The 27,915-nt window shown below is 41.0% G+C and overlaps 1 protein-coding gene across 1 annotated transcript in view; it reads left to right on the top strand.

The window, feature by feature from the left end:
• Positions 1 to 26,828, top strand: part of PNPLA8 (patatin like domain 8, phospholipase A2) — a 73,994-nt gene extending 47,166 nt beyond the window's left edge. Inside the window, exons 9-10 of the mRNA XM_084641430.1 lie at positions 23,874 to 24,069; positions 25,580 to 26,828. Coding sequence (XP_084497556.1) covers positions 23,874 to 24,069; positions 25,580 to 25,854 — 471 coding nt within the window. The 3' untranslated portion in view covers positions 25,855 to 26,828. The remainder of the gene's footprint in view (positions 1 to 23,873; positions 24,070 to 25,579) is intronic.
• The last annotated feature ends 1,087 nt before the right edge of the window (positions 26,829 to 27,915 follow it).

Genomic DNA, 27,915 nt, shown 5'->3' with positions numbered 1-27,915 from the left:
TCACACACATTCAGAATGAATAGGTAAGAATAATCAGCCTGATGACAATTGGATTGTTTTATGCACTTACATCAGAAGTATGTTCCTATTGGGGATAATTCAGGGGTTAGTTTATGGTACTATTGGATTTGGTTTGTTAGACTCCTTTCATATGTAAAAGGAAAATCTTGAATTCAGGCATATCTTTGAAAAAACTAGGATTTAGCAGACCAGTAATAATTGCCTGAACAAATATAAGGGCTAGATTGACAAAGAGATTTAAGCACCTAACTAGCTCTCTAGGTAACTAAAGCCAATATTTAGGCACCACTGGCATTCACAAAACCATACCCAGCTGCTGCTTAACCCTGTAGGCAGCTAAATTTCCCCTGATGGGCATATCAAAAATGCCTAAATCCCAATACCACTGAGATATTCAGCACACTAGTTCACACTTCAACCCTAAAAGCATTCTCAAACTGGACATTTTCCCTATCTGTGTCACCTGCGGAACCCAATCCATTAAGCATGTTCAGATTATGCCTAATCTGCACAAAAGATAGCCGAGGGAGGGGAGTGTGTCCTAACCACCAGGCTATTTGGAGTTCAGGGGTTGGGTCTGTCTCTCTCAGTCTCTTCTGTTGGAGCTGTTCCAATTTGTAAAAATAATATTTCTTGGAGCAGGGACGTGAATCTGCCTCTCCCACCTGCGAGGTGAATGTCATAATCACTGGGCTGTAGAGTCAGTCTCTCACTTTCTCTGTGTGTCTGCCCAAATCAGAAATATTGCACATAGTAAAAGATGCTGCATAAATTTGGCTTCTAAGCTTCGTCCTGCCTTCTGGTCTGAGGACATCCACTGCCACTTATGCAAGCGCATTAACTGAATTTACAGTATACTTGGCAGTGCACACTCACTTATTGGAAACTAGGATAAAGTCTTTAATCTATTTAATTTTTTTAGAAAGTAGTCCGTTTTAACAATGTAGAAGCGTTTCATATGCCTCAACCCAAGAACAAGTCTTAACTTTAATCTCTGTTAATTATGTTGATTTTTACGTTTAGACTTGAAAAATACTTTTGAGAAATCCTTTCAAAATCTTGGCTTTGCCTGCAATAGTCTTGTATTAGTTCTGTCTCCACTTTTTCACAAATACAATGAAGGTAAACAACAGAGCAAGTCTGTAAAAGTGAACTAGAAATTCAAAGCATGTCTGCACAAGCAGTGAAGTGAAATGGTTACTATGGAGCCAACAGACTCCGCTCCCAAATATCAGACTTGGCTGTACCAAGTCATATATAATGGTAAATTTTTTCACAGAGCTTAACAGCATTATAGTGAATCTGTGCAGTATACAGGATGCCATAGAAAATTTCAAGGCACAATCTGAATTTAACAAATTTAGGAAATATGATGACTGGCTAGGAACGTACAAACAGCTGGCTGTCAACAGTAAAGTATGACACAATTAAACTGTAATTAAGCTTCTATTGTTAGTACAATATAGAATACTGTAATGTATTTTGATTTGATCCTTACCGATTATTTATATACTCTAAAACCAGGATTATTCAAGTGCAGTCTGTGACCATCAAAGGAACAGAAGACCTCCCGTGAGGTCAACAGTACTTCCTCTGTGCCCCTGTGTTTCTAGTGGGGGGCATAAGATTGCTGTGAATGGGGGGGGGTGGAAGGATATGAGGGGGAGCAAGGGGATCTATGGGGACGTCAGCAGGGAGAGCAGCCATCCCCACCCTGGAAAGGGCATCCCAGCAATTCCTATTGCCATTCCTATGGCAATTCCTTGGCAGCTGGTGCCCTGTGGTGGCTGGCACCCTGTGCTCTGATGCTCCACTGCCTGGGTGGCCTGTCCCCCACCCCAACAGTTTGCACATGTGCCTCTGCTGGGACTAGTGGTGGCTAGAAGGCAGAGAGCGGAGATCTGTTCCTAGTAGCCAGCCCAATCCTCATGCACTGTGGTGGCTGCTCCAGTCTCTCCTCTGTGAGATATTGTGGTGGTGGAAAACACTGGTGGGGAGGGGGACATGCATCAGCTGCTGCCCTCCAGTATTTCCATTGTGGGGACACTAGCCTTCTTCTCACCCCATCCCTGTTCCACTGCTTATGATTTCTAGCATGTGTGAGATTTCCCTATGACTTTAGAAGTCTGTGTCTGCCTCCTTTATAATACTTATACATCCCTGCCACAGTTGACTTCCATATCATAATTTTAATTCTTTACCTTTGAAACCAATAGAAGTTGGCTGGTTTCAGTTTTCTGGGGGACGGGGGTTGGAGTGCAGGGCGAATGTTGGTTTTCATTATTTTGGTTTTGTTTGGTTTTTAACTTCACAAAAATTACCTTTTCTTACTGCTGCAAATTAGTCAGTATCTTGCAGGCTGGTCACAAGAAATCATTTTCTAGGCTACTTCGCCGTTACAAAAATCTGTTGGGGTTTTTTGTCTTTTTTTTTTTTTTTTTTTTTAAAGCTCTGCAAGAGCCTGAGCCCCCTCAAATCTCCATCAGTGAAACTAAAGAGAGGAATGTTCCACAACTATTAGTTAATCTGTTTTGTAATGTGGAGAGAAGGTGTGAATTTTTGGGAAGGGGGCGAAATGGGCTTAAGAAATTTGAGAACCACTGCTCCAAAGGCCTGGTCCTGAGGAAGACAGAGTGCATGCAAACCCCATCAATTTCAAATATGTTAATTTGACATGTACAAATCAACCAGAAATGCCTACAATTACCCCTTGTGTGTTGGTCTTCAGTGAGACTCAGTATCTTTCAGGATCCATGTATGTTGAATTGTGTGTATTTTCTCTCTCACTTTATGTAAAAGCTTGTACATTTATGTGTATACTGTAAATTTGGGGGAGTGTTATAACCAGCTTTTAAAAACTTGACCATCTCCTTCCAAAAGAATAAATAGGGCAAAACTGCAAATGGCTGCATTTAGAATCTCATCCATTTGATTTCCCACACCCTATTTATTGCATCGTATTTGCTTTTGCATTATAACTGGCACATATCAGTTCCTTTGGCAGTATCAAGTTGTAACTGTGAGTTCTAGTGCTTTAGAAGTAAAATTCTTATCTTTCCCCCAGCCTTGAAATTACTATTCTAACCAAGAGCAGACATTCAAAACTTCAAGGAAAAAAAATCTTATATTGTAATGTTTGTTGTTGAATTTCCATATCACGCTAAATAACACTAGATCTATGAATATATTACTAAATTGCATAAAAATTAAAAGATAGTACTGAATTACTTTTATAAAAGGCTTTGGTAAAATTTGTCACTGTGTGAAAAATTTTATATTGTCCAGTATGACACTAGTTGATTTGCTGTTGAGCAAGGGATGTTAACTTAACACCTGTTAGAAAATCTTTTTCATCACTCATTTACATCCTCTTTCCTTGCTTTATGTTCAGTGTTCTGGCAGCAAAGCGGACTTACATCTGGAGAGGTGTTGCAAAAATCATAATGTTAGGAAGTGTGACTTATTTGCTATCTCACTGACTGCAGCAGCATGACAGGATAGAGCATTGTAAGAATGGAGAAACAGCAAAGGGCAGGGATGACTCTATGTTTGGTTAAGTGAAGAGGGGGACTTGCAGCTGTTGTGAATGTATACAAAGGGAAGAGATGTCAAAATGTAGGTCAAGACAACATAAGAACCAGAGAGAATAAAGGGAATGAGCCACTTGTCAGCTCTGGCCACTCGCCCAGTAGTCTAATAGAACCCTGGACATTTGCACAAACTTTTTATGGATGCTTGTTAACCGAATAGTTATTTGAAGAGTGGCAATACATTGTAGTCACCCTTTTCATCATAAAAAGAAAAGGAGTACTTGTGGCACCTTAGAGACTAACAAATTTATTTGAGCATAAGCTTTTGTGAGCTACAGCTCACTTCATCGGATGCATTCGGTGGAAAATACAGTGGGGAGATTTATATACACAGAGAACATGAAACAATGGGTGTTACCATACACACTGTAACCAGAGTGATCACTTAAGGTGAGCTATTATCAGCAGAAGAGCGGGGGGGGGGAGGAGGGGGAGCTTTTTGTAGTGATAGTCAAGGTGGGCTATTTCCAGCAGTTGACAAGAACATCTGGATTCATCATGGATTCCAACGTACCAATCCCTATGGGTAATGACCATTCCATTTGTATTATGACATGTGATTTAGGCTGACACTAAAGTTCAGCTAAAAATACATTTTTTAAACAAGTGTTCACTTTAAATCTAAACTAACTGATTATATATGCTTCCATGGTGTACACCCTATTCCTTATAAATAAATAAATGAGGCTTTATACTGGAATGTGTTCTGTACTTTCTGAGAGGAGTTGATTCTCTTCTCACCTCTCTTCTCCAGGAGTTGAGAAGGCTCAGTTCCCCACACGAGGTGCTCATGAGCTTGGAGAGTTGCGCCTTAAATTGGTCATTTTGTTTGGGATATAATTTAATCTTGATGAAAACATTTTCAGTCTGGTAAAGCAAGAATAGGTTTGTTTGCATTGTTTCTTGATCTTTCCTTAGGATAAGCTGAAAGTTGGGGGAGGCTTTGAGACAGTAGAATGCATATATGCACAGTGGGTCCATGAAATGTGTGTTATAAGTGTAAATCACTATTTTGAAAACATAGAGAGAGGAATGAATATTTGACCTTAAAGGTAGAGATGTCAGAATACATGTTAAAGGCTACATGCTTCTTGTGATACATTCTATACTTCTTGTTGATGCCTTGCATTCACTAATTGTTACACCTAGGAGCATTCAAAAGTTCATCATGGTTTAAGTGCAACTGATTATACATGTAGATGAAAAACAAGCTAGTTCTCCAAAACCTCATCATTATTAATCTGTAGGTTAGAAAATGCAACTTGTCACCACAGCTGGTAGGCTCTTGTACACTATAGTTCCCACATTCTTTTCAGTGATGGCCACTCCACTGTATAATTTATTGTACCTACCAGGGTGTTTCATAGCCTCATTCCATTACTTGATTTCACACAATCATGAACTTGTATTGGTCCATCTCTTCAAGCAAGAGTCAAACATGAATAGCTTGGGTAAGTCTCTTCACATACAGATATACTACCCTTGGCCTGTCATTGTTCTTCTTTGCTGCAGAAGCATGCTGGGAATGGTGATAACAGTTACACCTCCAATATTCAAATAGATGAAATGCTTCAGAAAGGTGATTGATAAAGGCTTCAAAAAGGCAGATACAGTGGAAACTGGGTCTTTAAATCAAACCGACAAACTTGACATAATTGCTTTTTAAAATAAAGGCAGGAAGTCAAGAGCAAACCTTCAGATTTTGGCCCACAAATATGATCCCTGCACCCAGGGATTGGTCAAGTTTATCTATTTGCTCGTCAACTCCTTGCCAATGTAGAACTTTGGCATTTTTACCTGACATTGTTTTAGTACTTCTGCATTTTCTTTAATTTTAGTCTGTCGGATATTCCATAGCACTGAAAGGACGTGAGCCAAACTGAATGATTAGCCTATATTTTGGCTTGTGTCTATTATAGTAATGCCTGACTTTTAGAAGCTAAGAATGCTTACAACTATGGAAAAAAGCATTTAAAATAGTAACAAATATGGAACATGCTCAGCAAATGGAAGAAAGAAACTAAATGAATATTAGCACAAACCTAACTCAAATTGACAATAAAAATAGACGCTCAAATGCCAGCCAAGGATTCGTATGTTGTAAAGAAGATTGTGATAATCTCAATGTGTTTTATAAATACAATTGAATAAGGACTTATTTTTGCAGTGTCTTGTAGAGTCTCAGACAAACATGAAAAGCTCGTCATGATCCTATGAAGTGATCCACTTTATGCAATATTTAAGTCAGTCATTCAGGACTTAAGTATTGACTATTTAAAAATATTTTGTTTCAATGAAAACATTTTACAGTTTCCAGTCTTCACCAATATGAAGTGAGGAAACAAGTATTTAGAATCTGATAGATCATTTCATTTGATATAAATGTTTTATTATACAATGACATTTGGAAATCCTTCATTGTAACTGCATTGTCTATAGCTAGTGCCCTGTATACAATGAAGATCATAGCAGATAATTATTTAAGTGCTACACAACAGTACTCCACAATCTAGGATTTCATTTTTTTAAAGTATATAACAAAGAACAGTCTCACAATGTGAACCAAATGTAAATGGATATGGTAATGTCTTCCTGAGTCTGCAGAAGGCCTAAAACAATAGCTGTGGTAAGTCTGAACATACCTCACTAATGTCAATAGGAGTTAACTCTGAAGCCAAATGATGACATTAACTGTCAACATTTACTGTTTCAACAGTGTTCATTTTAACAGAAACAGCAATCTATTATGTTTTTGTCTTTGTTTAAATTAGTAGCAGATTGGGAACAGGATGCAGTCAGATAACTAGTTCAAGGGGGGAGAAATAAACCAAACCTCCTCCCCTGCCCCCCATTTGTTTCCTCTGCCCTGGCCCTAGAATCATAAAATATCAGGGTTGGAAGGGACCTCAGGAGGTCATCTAGTCCAACCCCCTGCTCAAAGCAGGACCAATCCCCAACTAAATCATCCCAGCCAGGGCTTTGTCAAGCCTGACCTTAAAAATCTCAAAGGAAGGAGATTCTACCACCTCCCTAGGTAACGCATTCCAGTGTTTCACTACCCTCCTAGTGAAAAAGTTTTTCCTAATATCCAACCTAAACCTCCCCCACTGCAACTTGAGACCATTACTCCTTGTTCTGTCATCAGCTACCACTGAGAACAGTCTAGATCCATCCTCTTTGGAACCTCCTTTCAGGTAGTTGAAAGCAGCTATCAAATCCCCCCTCATTCTTCTCTTCTGCAGACTAAACAATCCCAGTTCCCTCAGCCTCTCCTCATAAGTCATGTGTTCCAGTCCCCTAATCATTTTTGTTGCCTTCCGCTGGACGTTTTCCAATTTTTCCACATCCTTCTTGTAGTTTGGGGTCCAAAACTGGACACAGTACTCCAGATGGGCCCTCATCAATGTCGAATAGAGGGGAACGATCACATCCCTCGAATTGCTGGAGGTGCCCCTACATATACATCCCAAAATGCCATTGGCCGCCTTGGCAACAAGGGCACACTGTTGACTGATATCCAGCTTCTCGTCCACTGTAACCCCTAGGTCCTTTTCTGCCAAACTGCTGCCTAGCCATTTGGTCCCTAATCTGTAGCGGTGAGTGGGATTCTTCCGTCCTAAGTGCAGGACTCTGCACTTGTCCTTGTTGAACGTCATCAGATTTCTTTTCGCCCAATCCTCTAATTTGTCTAGGGCCCTCTGTATCCTGTCCCTACCCTCCAGCGTATCTACCTCTCCTCCCAGTTTAGTGTCATCTGCAAACTTGCTGAGGGTGCAATCCACACTATCCTCCAGATCATTTATGAAGATATTGAACAAAACCGGCCCGAGGACTGACCTTTGGGGCACTTACTGGCTGCCAACTAGACATGGAGCCATTGATCGCTACCCATTGAGCCTGACAATCTAGCCAACTTTCTATCCACCTTATAGTCCATTCATCCAGCCCATACTTCATTAACTTGCTGGCAAGAATACTGTGGGAGACCGTGTCAAAAGCTTTGCTAAAGTCAAGGAACAACACGTCCACCGCTTTCCCCTCATCCACAGAGCCAGTTATCTCATCATAGAAGGCAATTAGATTAGTCAGGCATGACTTGCCCTTGGTGAATCCACGCTGACGGTTCCTGATCACTTTCCTCTCATCTAAGTGCTTCAGAATTGATTCCTTGAGGACCTGCTCCATGATTTTTCCAGGGACTGAGGTGAGGCTGACTGGCCTGTAGTTCCCAGGATCATCCTCCTTCCCTGTTTTAAAGATGAGCACTACATTAGTCTTTTTCCAGTCGTCCGGGACTTCCCCGGATCGCCATGAGTTTTCAAAGATAATGGCCAATGGCTCTGCAATCACATCCGCCAACTCCTTTAGCACTCTCGGATGCAGCGTATCCGGCCTCATGGACTTGTGCTCATCCAGCTTTTCTAAATAGTCCCGAACCACTTCTTTCTCCACAGAGGGCTGGTCACCTCCTCCCCATGCTGTGCTGCCCAGTGCAGTAGTCTGGGAGCTGACCTTGTTCGTGAAGACAGAGGCAAAAAAAGCATCGAGTACGTTAGCTTTTTCCACATCCTCTGTCACTAGGTTGCCTCCCTCATTCAGTAAGGCGCCCATGCTTTCCTTGACTTCCGTCTTGTTGCTAACATACCTGAAGAAACCCTTCTTGTTACTCTTAAATCTCTTGCTAGCTGCAACTCCAGGTGTGATTTGGCCTTCCTGATTTCACATGTGCATCCCCAAGCAATATTTTTATACTCTTCCCTGGTCATTTGTCCAATCTTCCCTTTCTTGTAAGTTTCTTTTTTGTGTTTAAGATCAGCAAGGATTTCACTGATAAGCCAAGCTGTTCGCCTGCCATATTTACTATTCTTTCTACACATCGGGATGGTTTGTCCCTGTAACCACAATAAGGATTCTTTAAAATACAGCCAGCTCTCCTGGAGTCCTTTCTCCCTCATGTTATTCTCCCAGGGGATCCTGCCCACCAGTTCCCTGAGGGAGTCAAAGTCTGCTTTTCTGAAGTCCAGGGTCCGTACTCTGCTGCTCTCCTTTCTTCCCTGTGTCAGGATCCTGAACTCGACCATCTCATGGTCACTGGCTCCCAGGTTCCCATCCACTTTAGCTTCCCCTGCTAATTCTTCCTGGTTTGTGAGCAGCAGGTCAAGAAGAGCTCTGCCCCTAGTTGGTTCCTCCAGGACTTGCACCAGGAAATTGTCCCCTACCCTTTCCAAAAACAAAAAGGGGAAGGGAAAGAGGAGATGCATTGCTTTCCCCACTACCAACATCCATACTTGCTTAAAGATCTCCAAAACTTCCCATGACTCACCCTCAGCTGTCTGTATTCAGCAATTAACTTCCAGTTTCTCCGCCTCCCCCTCCCCCCCCCCCAACTTCTGTAACTCATTTATTAATTGTCGGTACAAAAATTCACAGAATTTAAAATCAGGGGCAACATAAAATAATTGAATTTATATTAAAATAAACAGCTAGTAGGAATAAGTCTCATGTGCCACATAGGATGCGCGACCTTGTTGATAGTCATGATTACCTTGCCAATTACTTTGATTAGACACAAATAAAATAAAAGATTGTTTATAGAACTTCCCTGTCAATTTTTTCCTCTTCAAGTATTGTAACTCCCATTATTTTTAATAAATAATAATTTAGGCTGTTTTAAATCTTTCCCTGTTATATAATCACTAGTATTTTAAAAGTATGCATTTTCAGATAAGGTGGCATTACATCCTGCTTTTGATATCAGCGCCTGTTTCATGCCCTACCTTTCTTCACTATAGGAGAGATTTTAAAATTTATGTTGAAATCCTGGCCTCATTGAAGTCAGGGGAAAACTCCTATTGACTTCAATGATTTCATCTTTAATATCTCAAATATATAAGAGGTAATTTGGAATCTTTCTTTCTGCTCTAATTTTAACACTTCTTTTGAGAAATGGAAGAGAACCATGTACTGAGCTAAATTTTGGAGAGAATCTTTCTTCGTAAAACTCCCTTTAGAGCTGCAAGGACCCATATTTGGGAAGCACTTCTCTTGAACCTCAGTCCATATCCCACTCATGCCTTCAACTTTAAAAATATGAATTGGAAGCAGTGAACAATTTCTAACTTCATTTGTATGCAGCTGAAATTGGCTTCCCCTTTAAATCAGTATTCTATAAAATCTTTACTCTGTGTGTTCTCATTGCAGGAGCTTTGTAATATAAGTTTTTAGGGGCAGGACAGTGGGTGGGGAGGGAAGGGGTGTGCTTGTACACACACACACACACACACACTTTTAAAACTCTTTGCACAGGTCTATTATCCCTGTGAGATACTTCAGGTGTATGCTGTGCTGGGAACATTCCAGTGGTTGTGTACACTGCACACTCCTTTGGCCTTGGTCATGGCAACATGGCCAGACCTAGTAATATCCCAGCATGCAGTGCACTTCAGCATTATTGCTTTAATGGATTTGCCTACTTTACAGATGGTTATAATTCCATTCAGTTTTTGGTGACAAGTCACATATTCTTCTGTACAGCACATGGGGGATGGGTGTGTGTGTGAAAATCAGAACTGTAATGAAACTTAAATGAAATTCACTAGAATGAGTAGATGTGATTCAGTTAACACACTCTATTCTAAGATTAAGAAAATAAGCAGGCAAAATAGAAATATTGACGTTTTAGATTAAGGTCCTATGAATAATTAGCTTCTTCACGGGCAACACTATACTTTGATTTTTGGGTTGGGATTTTTTTTGTATAGAACACAGATTAACAATAAGTGAGGATACGGTGTACCAAACAAGATTGTTCGTTTCAGCTGCATTTGAGCAAAATGTACTAACCAGTCCAGCAACAGTTCAAAGAGCTTTTGTAGATCCAAATGAAAGCTTAATAAAAAAAAAAAAAAAAAACCTCATCAAGCCAATAATCCTGTTTTCACAACATTTATTTATCCATTGCAGCTGTAGTTTTTAAAAAAAAGGTTTCTGTTGAATGTGAATCCACTCTAAATTATTTATTATTCCAAACTAGGCTAGAGTATGAGTGCATCTTTGGTTATATTTGTTATTTGATGGACCAGCTGATATGTTTTTCTTATATTGTACTGTAACTTTAATCTATATTTACATTATTTAAATGTTTTTGGATATGATTTTGTTAGGATTTAAACTACAATAATAAAACCAATCCCAGGCCCTAGACAGCTCTGTCATCCATTAAAAGTGCAGTCCTTATCCACTAAAATCAAGTCAAACACCAGCTAAACCTCATACATACAACCACTAATATGCAGAGATAAAATTTCTCCTCAGATTCCAAAAAAAAGCTCCATTTCCTTAGTCTTGCGCAATGCCTACTCAGAATGATGGGCTTTCACCATGCCCAGAAGGAAAGCAGATTTGGGCTGTTTTGAACAAGGGGGAAGTGAAATCCAATTGTGAGTGGCTTTAGGAAAGCACTTGGGCACATTCTTGAGTTGGGGAAAAGGTCCCATAGCTCATCATAGCAGCACATTGGAGAAAGATTGTAGGATAATAGCGGTGTAATTTTGACACACATGCATTACTGGACTGCATCTCTACAGTAAGAAGAGATTGTAAGCTACCCTCCTCTGGTATCTGTTTTCACTCTATTCATGTGGTGACTGGGGCTTTGTCTACAATAGCACTTTTGTCGGTAAAACTTTTGTTGGCCAGGGATGTGGAAAAAAAAAAAACCACACACGACCGACAAAAGCGCCGGTATGGAGACACTGTCCTGCTGACATAGCTACCGCCACTCATTAGGGGTGGTTTAATTATTCCAGCGGGAGAGCTCTCTCTCCTGCTGGCATAGAGCGGCTACACAGGAGACGTTACAGCAGAGCAGTTGCGGTGGTACAGCTGTGCCTCTGTAAGGTCTGTAGTGTAGACAAAGCCAGAGTATCTGGTCCTGCCCCGATATAGGCCAGTTCATGTTAGTAGAAGCAGAATCAGGCCCTTAAACAGGTCACAATTTGACTGAGCTATTAACTTACTTTGCGTAATGGTTAATTGGGCCAGACACAAATGGAGCCACAATCACAAGAAAAAAAGACTACTTGCCTCGTATCAAAATTCAGCTTTCAGAACGAGGAGGTCCACTTTTATTAAAATAATCTGCCCTCCAACAGGAGAGTTACTGGAGTTTTAAACCATTGGTGTGCATCTTAGCAGTGATATAATTCCAACATTCACACCAGAGTAAAAGGTGTTATTCCAAGATGAGTGTCTGTCTTTCAGCTATAACATCTCTATAAGCTTCAAGGGCAAAATAAATGTACAATAACTGATACATACTTGCAATAAGAAAAGAACTGTTTGGTTAAAAAATAAGTATCAAAATTAGTGGCAAATTGGTCTGTTTTCTCCAGAGGTAACTCAGTTTTACATAGCCAGTGAAAATGATGTTGTTTGGAACTTTTAAATATATCATAAATGCAGAAATATTAAAAACCATACCCCCACCCAAAAGAAGCCTGAAGGTGAAATTTTAAACGGTACATTTCCAAGGAATTCAGATTCAACTGCTGCTTGTTGAACTTGATTATGTTTTCTGTTTTGATTGGGCTACTTCAAACTTTCACGGTATTTTTATTTTTGTGATGTTTTCCCCATGTAGGAAGTCCTTTTCAGCATTTTGGATTTTATATCCAATTCTTTTGGTTGGATTGAAAGATAAAAAATCTGTTTGAGTATGTGTCAAGGTTATTGTAAGGGCTAATTGCTTAGTAAAGGATATTGTGACATCAGCTCCAGTGAAGTAGTTTTCCCAGTGCATAGTGACTCACTAGTCTTGGTAAACTTTTAAAGGTCATTTTACAGTTAGTAGAACACATTTTGGTTCCAGAAAATATGTAGTTCCCCTTTTTTTTTTTTAAATACTGAAACATTTGAAATTGAATGAAATTGTAGCAAGGCTTTTATGTGACCGCTATCTGGAAAAGGCCTTGCATTTTTGGATTGTTACTTAAATGTTTTTAACATAAAATTTAATTACTTCACTGAAATATACATATTAACACAAACAATCCTGTTAAGAAAAACACCACTGTGGTTGCAGCAAAATTTGCATTGGTTATATGTGTAGTCATATTAGCACTTGAAGAACAACCTTTTGGGGCACCTGAAAGTGAAAGGTGTCTATATCTTGTCTGCTTTTTGAGGACTAGAATGGCTTCAGACATTTTGTGCAGTACATATATTTTATTATAGTATTTTTACAGACAGGACTTTGGTAGTTCCCAAGTGAGTTAATCCTCTTCTCTGAATGCATAAAATATAATGGTCATAAGACATCAGCCATCATATTTTTCTCTATTTATAATAAATTATAGATCACTACAGTCTATAAATGCATCTAGTAGTTATAGTGCCATAATACATATTCATAGCTTTGTAACTAGAACTACAAGCTGTATTAATAGACTGTAATGACATTATATGTTTAATAGTCTTGTAATTCATTTTTCCAACTTTGATTTTGCATAATTTGGTATTTCTGTTATTTAAATAAAAAGGAAAATGCCCCTTTTGCTTCTGCAGTTCTCCATACAGCTCCCCTTTCTCTTTTACTTCCCGTATCACTTTGTTCTCCTTCAAATTTCCTCTCTTTCACTTACACTTCTTCCAAAGCTACACAGCTTTTAACATTCATCTTTTCTTTAACAAACAAAACTGGGAAGACCTATCATGATCCCTATTTAAAATGCAATGGTTAAGGGTTAGAGACTTGAACAGAATAATATTGGAAGCCACAGCAGCAATGCATAATATGTGGTAAATCTTTATTACATCCTTTGGTGTTCATCATAATAATGATCACAGTGAATTGTTCTGATTTTCCTGTAACTGTAATAAGTAACTCTGTTGATATTTAACATTATTTGATGTCCACTTATTAGAAAGTGGTGTGGGTGCTGAAATAGGAAAGCATCCCAACTCAGGACAGGCACTTAAGTACATGCTTAAATCCCATTAGAATCAATGGAATTTAAGTACATACTTAAAATAATAATGTAATCTTCGAACAGGGTTATGTTAAAGCAAAGTAGGAACCTTTTAGTTCACGCCTGCAGTGGTCACATGGGGGACTTGCAGGGCAGCACTTTTTTGTGTACTTCTGTTCACACCAGCATAGTCTGAACTGCAGGGCTGTGTAGACATGCCCTAAGTGACGGTCCTGAATAGGGGTTGTCATAAATATAAAGGGAAGGGTAAACCCCTTTGAAATCCCTCCTGGCCAGGGGAAAGCTCCTCTCACCTGTAAAGGGTTAAGAAGCTAAAGGTAACCTCGCTGGCACCTGACCAAAATGACCAATGAGGAGACAAGATACTTTCAAAAGCTGGGAGGAGGGAGAGAAACAAAGGGTCTGTGTCTGTCTGTAGTCGTCTTGGCCAGGGACAGAACAGGAATGGAGTCTTAGAACTTTTAGTAAGTAATCTATCTAGGTATGTGTTAGATTATGATTTCTTTAAATGGCTGAGAAAAGAATTGTGCTGAATAGAATAACTATTTCTGTCCGTGTATCTTTTTTGTAACTTAAGGTTTTGCCTAGAGGGGTTCTCTATGTTTTTGAATCTAATTACCCTGTAAGATATCTACCATCCTGATTTTACAGGGGGGATTTCTTTATTTCTATTTACTTCTATTTTTTATTAAAAGTCTTCTTGTAAAACACTGAATGCTTTTCATTGTTCTCAGATCCAAGGGTTTGGGTCTGTGGTCACCTATGCAAATTGGTGAGGCTTTTTATCCAACATTTCCCAGGAAAAGGGGGGTGCAAGTGTTGGGAGGATTGTTCAGTGTTCTTAAGATCCAAGGGTCTGGATCTGTAGTCACCTAAGCAAATTGGTGAGGCTTTTTACCAAACCTTGTCCAGGAAGTGGGGTGCAAGGTTTTGGGAAGTATTTTGGGGGGAAGGACGCGTCCAAACAGCTCTTCCCTAGTAACCAGTATTAGTTTGGTGGTGGTAGCGGCCAGTCCAAGGTGTAATATTTTGTACCTTGGGGAAGTTTTGACCTAAGCTGGTAAAGATAAGCTTAGGAGGTTTTTCATGCAGGTCCCCACATCTGTACCCTAGAGTTCAGAGTGGGGGAGGAACCGTGACATGGTGGCACAGTGGTGGGATTAACCTGAAATCATTTTGAGATCCAGTTGAGATTTTTTGAACTAGAAATACAGATTTTAAAAAGGAATTTTTAGGAAGTCCAGGAAGCAGCTTTGAAACTGAAAGCAGCTTGGTTTCTCTCTGCTTTGTGGCCAAGCAGAGACAAAAGGGGATTATCTTGTGAATTGCAGGTTTTCTTTGCCTGGAGGCAGGGTACTTAACTCCTGCAGGGAAATTCACAGTCTTCCAACCCAGAGGTTTTTTTTTTCTTTTCTTCCTAAAAGTAAATAGGGGGTGTGTGCTCTACCCATTTGCCTGGAGACCAAAGTGGCAGGGTTTTTTTTAGGATTTTGATTTTTTTTTTGTTTTACAAGGAGCACAGGTTTGAAAAGAAAATTTTTTTTTTCTTTGGGCTGGGTAAGCAGGTTTCCAAGTAGTTGGAGGTTTTTTGCTTTAATTTGGGCCCAGAGCAGAGACAAGGGAATTGTCTTTTTCTGTAGGCTGACAATCACTATCAGAGAATAGGTATTCTATTCCAGCACAGCAAAATTTTACAGCCAAGTTTTGTTTGTTTATTTCTAAACCTCGGGTGTAAAGTTAGTTAAAAACAGAGAGGTTAGAATGGCCAAATCCTCGGCTCGACTACAGCTGGAATTAGCCAAATTTCAGGCTGAGGAAAAACAAAGGGAACATGAAAGACAGATAGAACTCATGCGGCTGGAGAAGGAGGTACAGGAGGCTGCCCACAAGAGGGAAATGGAGGCAAGGAAGCATGTGGAGGAGATGGAGAGGATAAAGGCCCAGCAGAATATACCAACAAACCCTAGCAATCCTTCTCCAGGTACCACTTCCCATCCCAGAAAGTTCCCCACCTACAAGGCAGGTGATGATACTGAGGCCTTCTTAGAAAACTTCGAAAGGGCCTGCCTTGGGTACAACATCTCTACTGACCAATACATGGTAGAGCTGAGGCCGCAGCTCAGTGGACCCTTAGCTGAGGTGGCAACTGAAATGCCTAAAGAACATATGAACAAGTATGAACTGTTTAAATCCAAGGCGAGAGTCAGAATGGGGATAACACCCGAGCAGTCTCGTCGGAGGTTCCGAGCCCTAAGGTGGAAACCAGACATGTCATTTACCCGACATGCCTACCACATTGTGAAACATTGGGATGCCTGGATATCAGGAGCAAGTGTTGAATCTCCAGTAAATTTGCCCTTCCTAATGCAAATGGAACAATTCTTAGAGGGTGTTCCTGCGGAAATAGAAAGATACATCCTAGATGGGAAACCCAAAACTGTAATCGAGGCAGGAGAGATTGGAGCCAGATGGGTGGAGGTGGCAGAGAAGAAGAAAACTGGTCGCAGTTGGAACGGAGACCAGAAGGGACCACCCCAGACCACACCCTATTACCGGGGGCCGCCCAAAGCCCCACCTACCTCCCAAAGAACCCTCCAGACCCCTTATCGTCCCACCACCCCGTTCTCCAGCAACCCACCTCGCCCCGGTGACCCGTCAGCTGGACGATGTTTTAAATGTAACAAGCTGGGGCATGTAAAGGCCAACTGCCCCAAGAACCCCAACAGATTACAGTTCATTGCACCGGAATCACACCAGAGGTCCACAGGCCCTGATACCTCCCAGATACCCTTGGAGCGGAGGGAAACTGTGAGTGTGGGCGGGAAGAAGGTCACCGCGTGGAGGGACACCGGAGCACAAGTGTCAGCTATCCATGCTTCCTTAGTGGACCCCAATTTAATCAACCCAGAGATCCAAGTGACGATTCAACCCTTCAAGTCCAACTCTTTCAATTTGCCTACAGCCAAGTTGCCTGTCCAGTACAAGGGCTGGTCAGGAATGTGGACTTTTGCAGTCTATGATGATTATCCCATCCCCATGCTGTTGGGGGAAGACTTGGCCAATCACGTGAAGCAGGCCAAGAGGGTGGGAACGGTCACCCGCAGCCAGGCTAAACAAGCCGTGAGGCCTAGCTCTGTTCCAGAAACTTCTATCAGGACCCAGTCAGAGGTGATGGACCCGGACCCCAGGCCAATGTCTGCAACAGCAGTAGTGGATCCAGTCCCAGAGACCCAGACGGAACCAGTCCCAGAACCGGAACCAGCCAAACAACCAACACCAGACCCCGTGCCAGCACTGAATCCAGTACTTGCAACCTCAACACCAGAGGGCCCCACCGAACCTGAACTGGCAGCAGCCGATAACCCTACACAAGAGGCTCAGCCGGAGCCTGAATCCCAACATAGTGCACCAGCGGAGAGCGGTTCACAGTCAACAGAAACAGCTCCATCCCCTATATCGCTTCCAGAGGGACCAAGCCTAGGTCCACAATCCCATGAGGAACTGATGTCTCCAGCATCAAGGGAACAGTTCCAGACCGAACAGGAAGCAGATGAAAGCCTCCAGAGAGATTGGACAGCGGCACGGAGCAACCCACCGCCTCTCAGCTCTTCTAATCGATCCAGAGAATTAAAGGTTTGTCAGTTTACAGCCCAGGGAGGAGACGACGCTGAGTGGCCTGAAGGTGTTTACTACGAAGGGAAATGTGCTGGTGGTGTGGAAGAGGTGAACCTCTCCATGACCCTTGGGCGTATGCAGCGACAGCAGATCCAGGAGCTGTGCACTAGCTACGCGCCAACGTTCTCAGCCACCCCAGGACTGACTGAACGGGCATACCACTCCATTGACACAGGTAATGCTCACCCAATTAGGGTCCAACCTTACCGGGTGTCTCCTCAAGCTAAAACTGCTATAGAACGGGAGATCCAGGATATGTTACAGATGGGTGTAATCCGCCCCTCTGAAAGTGCATGGGCATCTCCAGTGGTTCTAGTTCCCAAACCAGATGGGGAAATACGTTTTTGCGTGGACTACCGTAAGCTAAATGCTGTAACTCGCCCAGACAACTATCCAATGCCACGCACTGATGAACTATTAGAGAAACTGGGACGGGCCCAGTTCATCTCTACCTTGGACTTAACCAAGGGGTACTGGCAGGTACCGCTAGATGAATCTGCCAAGGAAAGGTCAGCCTTCATCACACATCTCGGGCTGTATGAATTTAATGTACTCCCTTTCGGGCTGCGAAATGCACCCGCCACTTTCCAAAGACTTGTAGATGGTCTCCTAGCGGGATTAGGAGAATATGCAGTCGCCTACCTTGACGATGTGGCCATATTTTCGGATTCCTGGGCAGACCACCTGGAACATCTACAAAAAGTCCTTGAGCGCATAAGGGAGGCAGGACTAACTGTTAAGGCTAAGAAGTGTCAAATAGGCCTAAACAGAGTGACTTACCTTGGACACCAGGTGGGTCAAGGAACTATCAGCCCCTACAGGCCAAAGTGGATGCTATCCAAAAGTGGCCTGTCCCAAAGTCAAAGAAACAGGTTCAATCCTTCTTAGGCTTGGCCGGTTATTACAGACGATTTGTACCGCACTGCAGCCAAATCGCTGCCCCACTGACAGACCTAACCAAAAAGAAACAGCCAAATGCTGTTCAGTGGACCGGAAAGTGTCAGAAGGCCTTTAACAAGCTTAAAGCGACACTCATGTCTGACCCTGTACTAAGGGCCCCAGACTTTGACAAACCGTTCCTAGTAACCACAGATGCATCCGAGCGTGGTGTGGGAGCAGTTTTAATGCAGAAAGGACCTGATCAAGAATTCCACCCTGTAGTGTTTCTCAGCAAAAAACTGTCTGAGAGGGAAAGCAACTGGTCAGTCACTGAAAAAGAATGTTATGCCATTGTCTACGCTCTGGAAAAGCTACGCCCATATGTTTGGGGACGGCGTTTCCACCTGCAAACCGACCATGCTGCACTAAAGTGGCTTCACACCGTCAAAGAAACTAACAAAAAACTTCTTCGGTGGAGTTTAGCTCTCCAAGATTTTGATTTCGACATCCAACACATCTCAGGAGCTTCTAACAAAGTGGCTGATGCACTCTCCCGTGAAAGTTTCCCAGAATCAACTGGTTAAAATCGTCCTTGAGATGTGGAAAATATTGTTAGTCTTTATGTACTTGGTAGTATATTTAGAGATGCATGTGTCTTATTAACTCTGTTTTCCTAGAGCTCCAGGAAGAAATCCCAGCCAGTGTTTCACCCTAGCTGAGATTTGGGGGGCGTGTCATAAATATAAAGGGAAGGGTAAACCCCTTTGAAATCCCTCCTGGCCAGGGGAAAGCTCCTCTCACCTGTAAAGGATTAAGAAGCTAAAGGTAACCTCGCTGGCACCTGACCAAAATGACCAATGAGGAGACAAGATACTTTCAAAAGCTGGGAGGAGGGAGAGAAACAAAGGGTCTGTGTCTGTCTGTAGTCGTCTTGGCCAGGGACAGAACAGGAATGGAGTCTTAGAACTTTTAGTAAGTAATCTAGCTAGGTATGTGTTAGATTATGATTTCTTTAAATGGCTGAGAAAAGAATTGTGCTGAATAGAATAACTATTTCTGTCCGTGTATCTTTTTTGTAACTTAAGGTTTTGCCTAGAGGGGTTCTCTATGTTTTTGAATCTAATTACCCTGTAAGATATCTACCATCCTGATTTTACAGGGGGGATTTCTTTATTTCTATTTACTTCTATTTTTTATTAGAAGTCTTCTTGTAAAACACTGAATGCTTTTCATTGTTCTCAGATCCAAGGGTTTGGGTCTGTGATCACCTATGCAAATTGGTGAGGCTTTTTATCCAACATTTCCCAGGAAAAGGGGGGTGCAAGTGTTGGGAGGATTGTTCAGTGTTCTTAAGATCCAAGGGTCTGGATCTGTAGTCACCTAAGCAAATTGGTGAGGCTTTTTACCAAACCTTGTCCAGGAAGTGGGGTGCAAGGTTTTGGGAAGTATTTTGGGGGGAAGGACGCGTCCAAACAGCTCTTCCCCAGTAACCAGTATTAGTTTGGTGGTGGTAGCGGCCAGTCCAAGGTGTAATATTTTGTACCTTGGGGAAGTTTTGACCTAAGCTGGTAAAGATAAGCTTAGGAGGTTTTTCACGCAGGTCCCCACATCTGTACCCTAGAGTTCAGAGTGGGGGAGGAACCGTGACAGGGGTAGATTAAGCATGTGCTTACATGCTTTTTTGAACAGAGAACCTGATCCAAAAGCCATTGAATTAAATGAAAAAACTCTTTTCCTTCAGTGGGGTTTGGAAGTGGCTAAGGTAAAGTAGAATTGTATAATGGCTATTAAAATTCAGTTACTGCTGACTAGGTAATTACATTACAAAATCCTGTACTGTACATTATCAATTTTTATACTTCCATTAGAATTGAATTGTGATTGCAAATTAACTCTGTGATAGCCGAATGTCCTTGATATGATTATAATAAAAATTCAATATGTAGAGTAACTAAATGCTACACGTGGGGAGACACGTTCCTTTTGGCTATTACACAGAATGCAGGGAGGAAGAGAAAGAGAAGGAGTCTGATTTACTTTGTGGCGGTTGGTATTGTGGTTTTATCAAATTTTTCATTACACCTTTTAAAAAAATCAGAAATTGGAAATGAAGTCTGGTACTCAGTGTCAGGACATGACTAGGTGTCCTATAGAAAAAATATGTTTTTATGACTGATTTTTGTAAAGAAACAAACAATACAAAAAGCTAAACAACTTAATTTGTATGTTACCAAATATCATACATTTCACAGTATAGCCAATAAAATTGTGCAATTATACAACATTACAACTTATCAAAGCTGCAAGATCAAACAATATTACACAGAGATAAAATCATAGGTGAGAGTAACAGTTTAAAAAACTCACATGGTACGCCCACATCGTGAATACTGCATGCAGATGTGGTCGCCCCATCTCAAAAAATATATTGGAATTGAAAAGGTTCAGAAAAGGGAAACAAAAATCATTAGGGGTATAAAACGGCTTTTATATGAGGAGAGATTAATAAGACTTCGACTTTTCAGCTTGGAAAAGAGACGCCTAAGGGAGGATATGATTGGGATCTATAAAATCATGACTGGTGTGGAGAAAGTAAATGAGGAAGTGTTATTTACTCCTTCTCAAAGCACAAGAACTAGGGAGTCACCAAATGAAATCAATAGGCAGCAGGTTTAAAACAAACAAAAGGAAGTATTGTTTCTTGACTTTAGCAAAGCTTTTGACACGGTCTCCCACAGTATTCTTGTCAGCAAGTTAAAGAAGTGCGGGCTGGATGAATGCACTATAAGGTGGGTAGAAAATTGGCTAGATTGTCGGGCTCAACGGGTAGTGATCAATGGCTCCATGTCTAGTTGGCAGCCGGTGTCAAGTGGAGTGCCCCAGGGGTCGGTCCTGGGGCCGGTTTTGTTCAATATCTTCATAAATGATCTGGAGGATGGTGTTGATTGCACTCTCAGCAAATTTGCGGATGATACTAAACTGGGAGGAGTGGTAGATACGCTGGAGGGCAGGGATAGGATACAGAGGGACCTAGACAAATTGGAGGATTGGGCCAAAAGAAATCTGATGAGGTTCAATAAGGATAAGTGCAGGGTCCTGCACTTAAGACGGAAGAACCCAATGCACAGCTACAGACTAGGGACCGAATGGCTCGGCAGCAGTTCTGCGGAAAAGGGCCTAGGGGTGACAGTGGACGAGAAGCTGGATATGAGTCAGCAGTGTGCCCTTGTTGCCAAGAAGGCCAATGGCATTTTGGGATGTATAAGTAGGGGCATAGCGAGCAGATCGAGGGACATGATCGTCCCCCTCTATTCGACATTGGTGAGGCCTCATCTGGAGTACTGTGTCCAGTTTTGGGCCCCACACTACAAGAAGGATGTGGATAAATTGGAAAGAGTCCAGCGAAGGGCAACAAAAATTATTAGGGGACTGGAACACATGACTTATGAGGAGAGGCTGAGGGAACTGGTATTGTTTAGCCTGCAGAAGAGAAGAATGAGGGGGGATTTGATAGCTGCTTTCAACTACCTGAGAGGTGGTTCCAGAGAGGATGGTTCTAGACTATTCTCAGTGGTAGAAGAGGACAGGACAAGGAGTAATGGTCTCAAGTTGCAGTGGGGGAGGTTTAGGTTGGATATTAGGGAAAACTTTTTCACTAGGAGGGTGGTGAAACACTGGAATGCGTTGCCTAGGGAGGTGGTGGAATCTCCTTCCTTAGAAGTTTTTAAGGTCAGGCTTGACAAAGCCCTGGCTGGGATGATTTAATTGGGGATTGGTCCTGCTTTTGAGCAGGGAGTTGGACTAGATGACCTCCTGAGGTCCCTTCCAACCCTGATATTCTATGATTTCTTCACACAACATAGTCAATATGTGGAACTCTTTGCCAGAGGATATTGTGAAGGCCAAGACTATAACAGAGTTCAAAAAAGAACAAGATAAATTCATGGAGGATAGATCCATCAATGGCTATTTGCCAGGATGGGCAGGGATGGTTTCCCTAGCCTCTGTTTGCCAGAAGTTTGGAATGGGGAACAGGGAATGGATCACTTGATGATTACCTGTTCTGTTCATTCCCTCTGGAGTACATGGCATTGGCCACTGTTGGAAGACAGAATACTGGGCATGTTAAAGATATGTGCTTAAGGAGTCCTGTTCTCTAGTGTGATTTTTGGTGGTCTGTAGCAGGCCCCAGTCATCTTGAGTGTTATCCTTTAGGACAATGATCCATTAAGCATTCAGGATAATTTTGTTTCAGAGTTGTCAGTGACTCAGACAGCCATTTTTGACATAGAGTGCCTCTCCTTCTCCCTGGTTTCTGCTCTCTCTCATTCCTTTGTTAGCACTTCCTTTTCTTTCCTTGAATCTGGGATGGTGATGCTTCCTGAATCTGGCTCTCCAAGTGCTCTTCAGCTTTAATGATGCTCTGCAGAATCAGTATTTGTTCTTCCCAACCACAAATCTTGTCTTCCAGCTCAGCCGCCAACTTGCACTTCATACAGAGTGTCACAGTTTAAAAGCTAGCTGCACCTTTGTCCCCTTCCTGGTTTCTCTGAATATAATCCTTTATGTGTCAGGGCTCGGGCCTTTACCTATCCTGGGATGGAATTCCAATATTCTCCCACTCTTAGACTGTGTCCTGGGCTATGGTTCCCTGTGTATAAACCATGTTTACCCAGCAAGTCTGACTGCATTTAGCACTTGCAGTTCTCCCAATAGAGAGTCTGTGACCAATAATATATAGCATCTGTTATGATCAAATGACCTTATTAAAACCTAAGTATTGCTTATTTTAACAGTAGGGGAAAAGCATTTAGAGAAAGGGATTTTGAAACCATCTACAGATGTCTGTCTTACCCTAAGGGGCTGGTAACCTACCAGGCCCAGCTTCTTCAGACACCACAGCAGGGGCTCTTTCTCACCCTGGTTTCCCCAAACAACTCCCCCGCCCCCCTCTCTCAAGATAGTCCCTTTTTTTAAACTGCTAGTCCTTTGATCTTTTATGCTCCCCAGTTGCTTCCTGGCATTGTCTCTTAACAACCCTCAACTGTTTGCTGAGAAGTAGTTTAACTTGAGCCATTCTCTCGTTTCCTGCTTGTTTTCATTACAGAACTCTTTTAAGCTAAACCACTAAATTCATACAGTAAACATCCCGATAATAGATCAATGTACAGTATTTGTGAATTATTACACAGTATCTCCAATTTCTTCCCATAGAGGAAGTCCCTTTTGGCTTCAGGCAGGAAAGCAAGTACGGCATAGCCCTTGCAGGTCACTACCTCCTCCTTGCCATCGCATTATTACATTTAGAACTGTACCTAGAGAGCCTCTTACATTCCCTTCAAAACTGCCATTTGCCCTTCCTGTATGGTTGTTTAGGAGTTCGCTTAGCAACTGACTTCTGTACTTAGCCTCACTGCTTGAATCCATCCCCTCAAAAAGAGGGAGGGATTAACCACACAAAGACTTCAAACGCAGGGGCTGATCACAGAAGCAAGGTTTCAGACACATGGTCCTAACAGAGATACAAATCAATCCTGTCTCACCTGGCCTATTCAGGTCCTGGAAGCCAAGCCACGTGACCCTCATGGAGACCAAGGAGACCAATCACAATACTCACCAAGTTACCGTGTGTTCTGTTTCATTAATTTGTCATATTTCAGCTGTGCAGTGTTAAATCATAATGAAAATGCAAGCAATTTAATATAAAATTAATTTGCAGGATGGAGGTCTGCTTCTGAATAATCCCACTGCTTTAGCAGTCCATGAGTGCAAATGCCTTTGGCCAAATGTCCCACTGCAGTGTGTAATATCGTTGGGCACTGGTCGATATGAAAGTGAGAGGAAGAACAGCATCACGTACACAAGTTTGAAAACCAAACTTACAAATGTTATCAGCAGCGCAACTGACACAGAAGGTTAGTGTCTAATGATTTGTCATCTTGTTTCTAATTGATTTTAACTATTTATGGTTCTCAGGGTGTCACTTGTTATCATTAGAAATACAGTACGTCAAAAAACATATAATACCATGAAAATATATGCAATAAAGAAAATTTAAATGTATCTTGTCCACTTTTAGTCCAGGGAACGTTTCATGACCTTTTTTCAAATTGGGATTTGATTGTTAATCTCTTTGCCTGCATATGCAGTTGGATTTCAGGTTTAGTTTAGATGAAAAGTCAATTTAGACCAAAGCAGGAAAATGGAGATTTAAAGAATAATGTTTTTTCAGTAATCTGTTTTCACCATACATCGTAAATATTTCCAGTTTTCTTGCTATATTTTAAATTTATCATTTTCCCTCTCTTTATTACCTCTGATATTGGCTTTTTATTTTTATTTGTTATTGTACTGGGTGATTATAGAGCTAGTGAAATATGCATTTAAATTATCTCTCTGAGTCTGCACCTTGAGTATGCTATTACTAAGCTGTCTTTAATTGATGAATACATCACATCAGAGCAGTGTAGCCATAATACTGATGCTGTATTAGGAATACAAAACTACATCAAGAAAGGTTATAAACCTTAGAAATCACAATAAGAATTTGGCTGAGAATTACTGTAGTCAAGCACTGTTTATTTTGTTTGTTTGTTTTAACTTGGTTTTCAGAAGAACAATAATCCTGGAAATCATTTCAGGAGTAAAGGAAATAGGGGACACTTTCTATGTATATAGTTTCAACTTTTCACAGAGAAATATTAAAGCAGTTGATTCAGAATGTTGATTTGTCTTCTGAAACTTGTGACATTTTTTAAAACATCCTCTTCATTCTAAGGACCAAGTTCTGTCAGTCAATCAGTGTGTCTTTCTTTGGTGTCGATGGGAGCCATTCACACACATCTGAGAACAAAATCTCACCTAGGCATGGGAGCACAGTAGAATTACATAATTAGATGGTCATACCTTTCTCCATTTTATAAGCTGCAGAAATGTGAATGTCTGGAATAATGTTTTGTCCGTATCAACACTTATTGGAAACTTATTGGCTCAGAGTGAACTGATACATGTTGATGTAAAAAGTACCCACATGTCTTTATAGTTCTCCTGCTGCTTAGTTCCATGCATGAGTAGAGCAACAATGTGAGACTACTCAGTAAGGCAAGCTGGATTTGGTCTCTTATTACTTTTAGTTTGCCTCCCATCAGTGTAAAATGGTGAAGTGGAGAGGTAGCTGAGTTGTTCACCTTGTGTGGAAGTAGGGAAGGAAGAGAAGCTTAACTAAGCAATTTGGTGATATGGGAGCTACTATGGCTAAGAAATGTGGAGAGGGAGGAGATATTGAAGGAGGTGATTGGTAAGGGTGGAGTTGCTGTGACGTTAATTAGCCTGCAAAAGCAAGCAGAATTTGTAGGACTGCTTCTCTCTTGATTTGTCAGAAACTTCATTATGATTTAACATTTTACTATCTTTGTTTTAAACCAGAAGTCCATACTATGCTGGATGGCCTGTTACCTCCAGACACCTATTTCAGATTTAATCCTCTAATGAATGAAGACATACCTCTGGATGAAAATCGTAAGGAAAAACTCTATCAGTTGCGGACAGATGGAATACGGTATTTAGAACGAAATGAAGAAAAAATTAAAAAAGCTGCCAGAATCCTAACACAAGAAAAAACAGTTTTGCAGAGATTTAATGAGTGGATAAGATTAAAAGCCTACATGTGTGAAGGACTTCCATTTCTTTCCAAACTGTGAATATGTAATTAACGAAAACTTATATATACTGTTCCAGAAAATCCAGCCAATAGTATAAGGGATCTGTGCATACATTGTTACTGTATAATTCTGGATCGCTGTCAAAGTCCAGGGAATGCTAGAGAAAGCAGTTCTCAGTCAAGCACTGGAATAGTGCTGCTTGCTTTGTACACACATCCTTGGAATAAGGTTTCATGGTGTTCCTTTTTTGAGCTTTAGGAACATTACTGTTGTACTAGTTAATTTTAGTAAAATACTGGTGTTTTTTGGCTGTTCATGCAGGCCTATTTTAGATTAATTACATCTAGCTCACTTTGTGCTAGCTAAGATTGAAAATTATGAAAAGCAAATATGCTAGACATTTTTGTAAATATATACCATAATCATGTTGACAGTAATACCTTGTTTATTTACCTATTATTGAATTTAAAATAAAAACAAAAATCAAACTCATTTCTAAATAAGTATATTGTAGGCCTGCAATATATAGTACAAGCTGTTTTACTGCCAGCGAAGGTAATATCCTTTCAGTTTATGAAAACCTAAACCTTGGCCTATGTAAATGCACTTTTCCATTTCAAAGATGATGTTAAAATTTGTTTGTAATATGCACTTTTTTGTGTGTAACAATTAATTTTGTCCAGTAAGATGTTTGCTGATTATAAAAAGGTATAAAATACTCAAAATCAACCAGTATTTTTTCTGTAATTTTAAGTTGTGCTGTGCATGAACTTTTATAGGTTCAACTCCAGAATAATTTATTTGTTGTTGGAAAATAACTCTCAAACCTCATCCCAGCAAATATTCTTGTCACATAATAAAGGAAATAAACTCTTGAAATAACCCACTTCTCATGCTGCAATAGTGACTTTCTGAACATATTGAAATCTCAGAACTGGACAGCACCAAACTTTAGAAACCAATGTACAAGAAAAGTATATAAAGATGATGCATGGAGTAAATAAGTTCAAATAAAATGTGTATTTTCTTTTGAGACTCTGTCCACATATTTATTCAAGTGACACCATCGTAGGACCTAATCACATTAGCCACGCCATTAGGGGCTCGTTCACCTGCACATCTACCAATGTGATATATGCCATGTGCCAGCAATGACCCTCTGCCATGTACATTGGCCAAACCGGACAGTCTCTATTCAAAAGAATAAATGGACACAAATCTGACATCAGGAATCATAACATTCAAAAACCGGTAGGAGAACACTTCAACCTCTCTGGCCACTCAGGAAAAGATTTAAGGGTGGCAATTTTGCAACAGAAAAGCTTCAAAAACAGACTCCAAAGATAGGTTTCAGAGTAACAGCCGTGTTAGTCTGTATTCGCAAAAAGAAAAGGAGTACTTGTGGCACCTTAGAGACTAACCAATTTATTTGAGCATGAGCTTTTGTGAGCTACAGCTCACTTCATCGGATGCATATCTTACTATATGTTCCATTCTATGCATCCGATGAAGTGAGCTGTAGCCCACGAAAGCTTATGCTCTAATAAATGTTAGTCTCTAAGGTGCCACACGTCCTCCGGTTCCTTTTGAGGGAGTGTCTCTAAGGGGGATTCAGAGTAGGAAGAGGAAGCTACTTCTGAGATCCTGCATTCCCCTCAGCAGGGTGCCACATATCTCCTGGCTTGATTAGGGTAAAACAAAATCAAGCTTTCAACTTCCACATGAGAGACTCTTGTCACCTCTCTGCCCCACCTGTTCTTCCTTCCTCAGCCATTATAAGACTTTCCATGATTTCCAGGTTTCTTTTTGTCTTTGAAGCTAGTAAATTCTGTTAAGGCCCAAGTGTAACCTTTGGCTGGAGTGTTTTAATGATCTCCATGATGCAAATAAATTCCAGATACCCAAAGACCAAAGAAGCCTTTCTACTTTGGGGCACCAGAGGGGGAAGGAATGAGGTTGGGTTTTTCCTTGATCTGGGGAAAGATTAGAAAAATAGGGTGTCACAGTAATTGGGTGAAAAAATAAAGTATATTGGTCATTTGTCATTATGAACACTCATGCACCAGAAAGGGTTCCCAGAACAAAGGCTAACGTTAATTC

The sequence above is a fragment of the Lepidochelys olivacea genome, assembly GCF_965140295.1.
Source record: "Lepidochelys olivacea isolate rLepOli2 genome assembly, chromosome: 1".
NCBI classification, from domain to species: Eukaryota; Metazoa; Chordata; order Testudines; family Cheloniidae; genus Lepidochelys; species Lepidochelys olivacea.
This window is presented reverse-complemented; position numbering and strand designations above follow the sequence as displayed.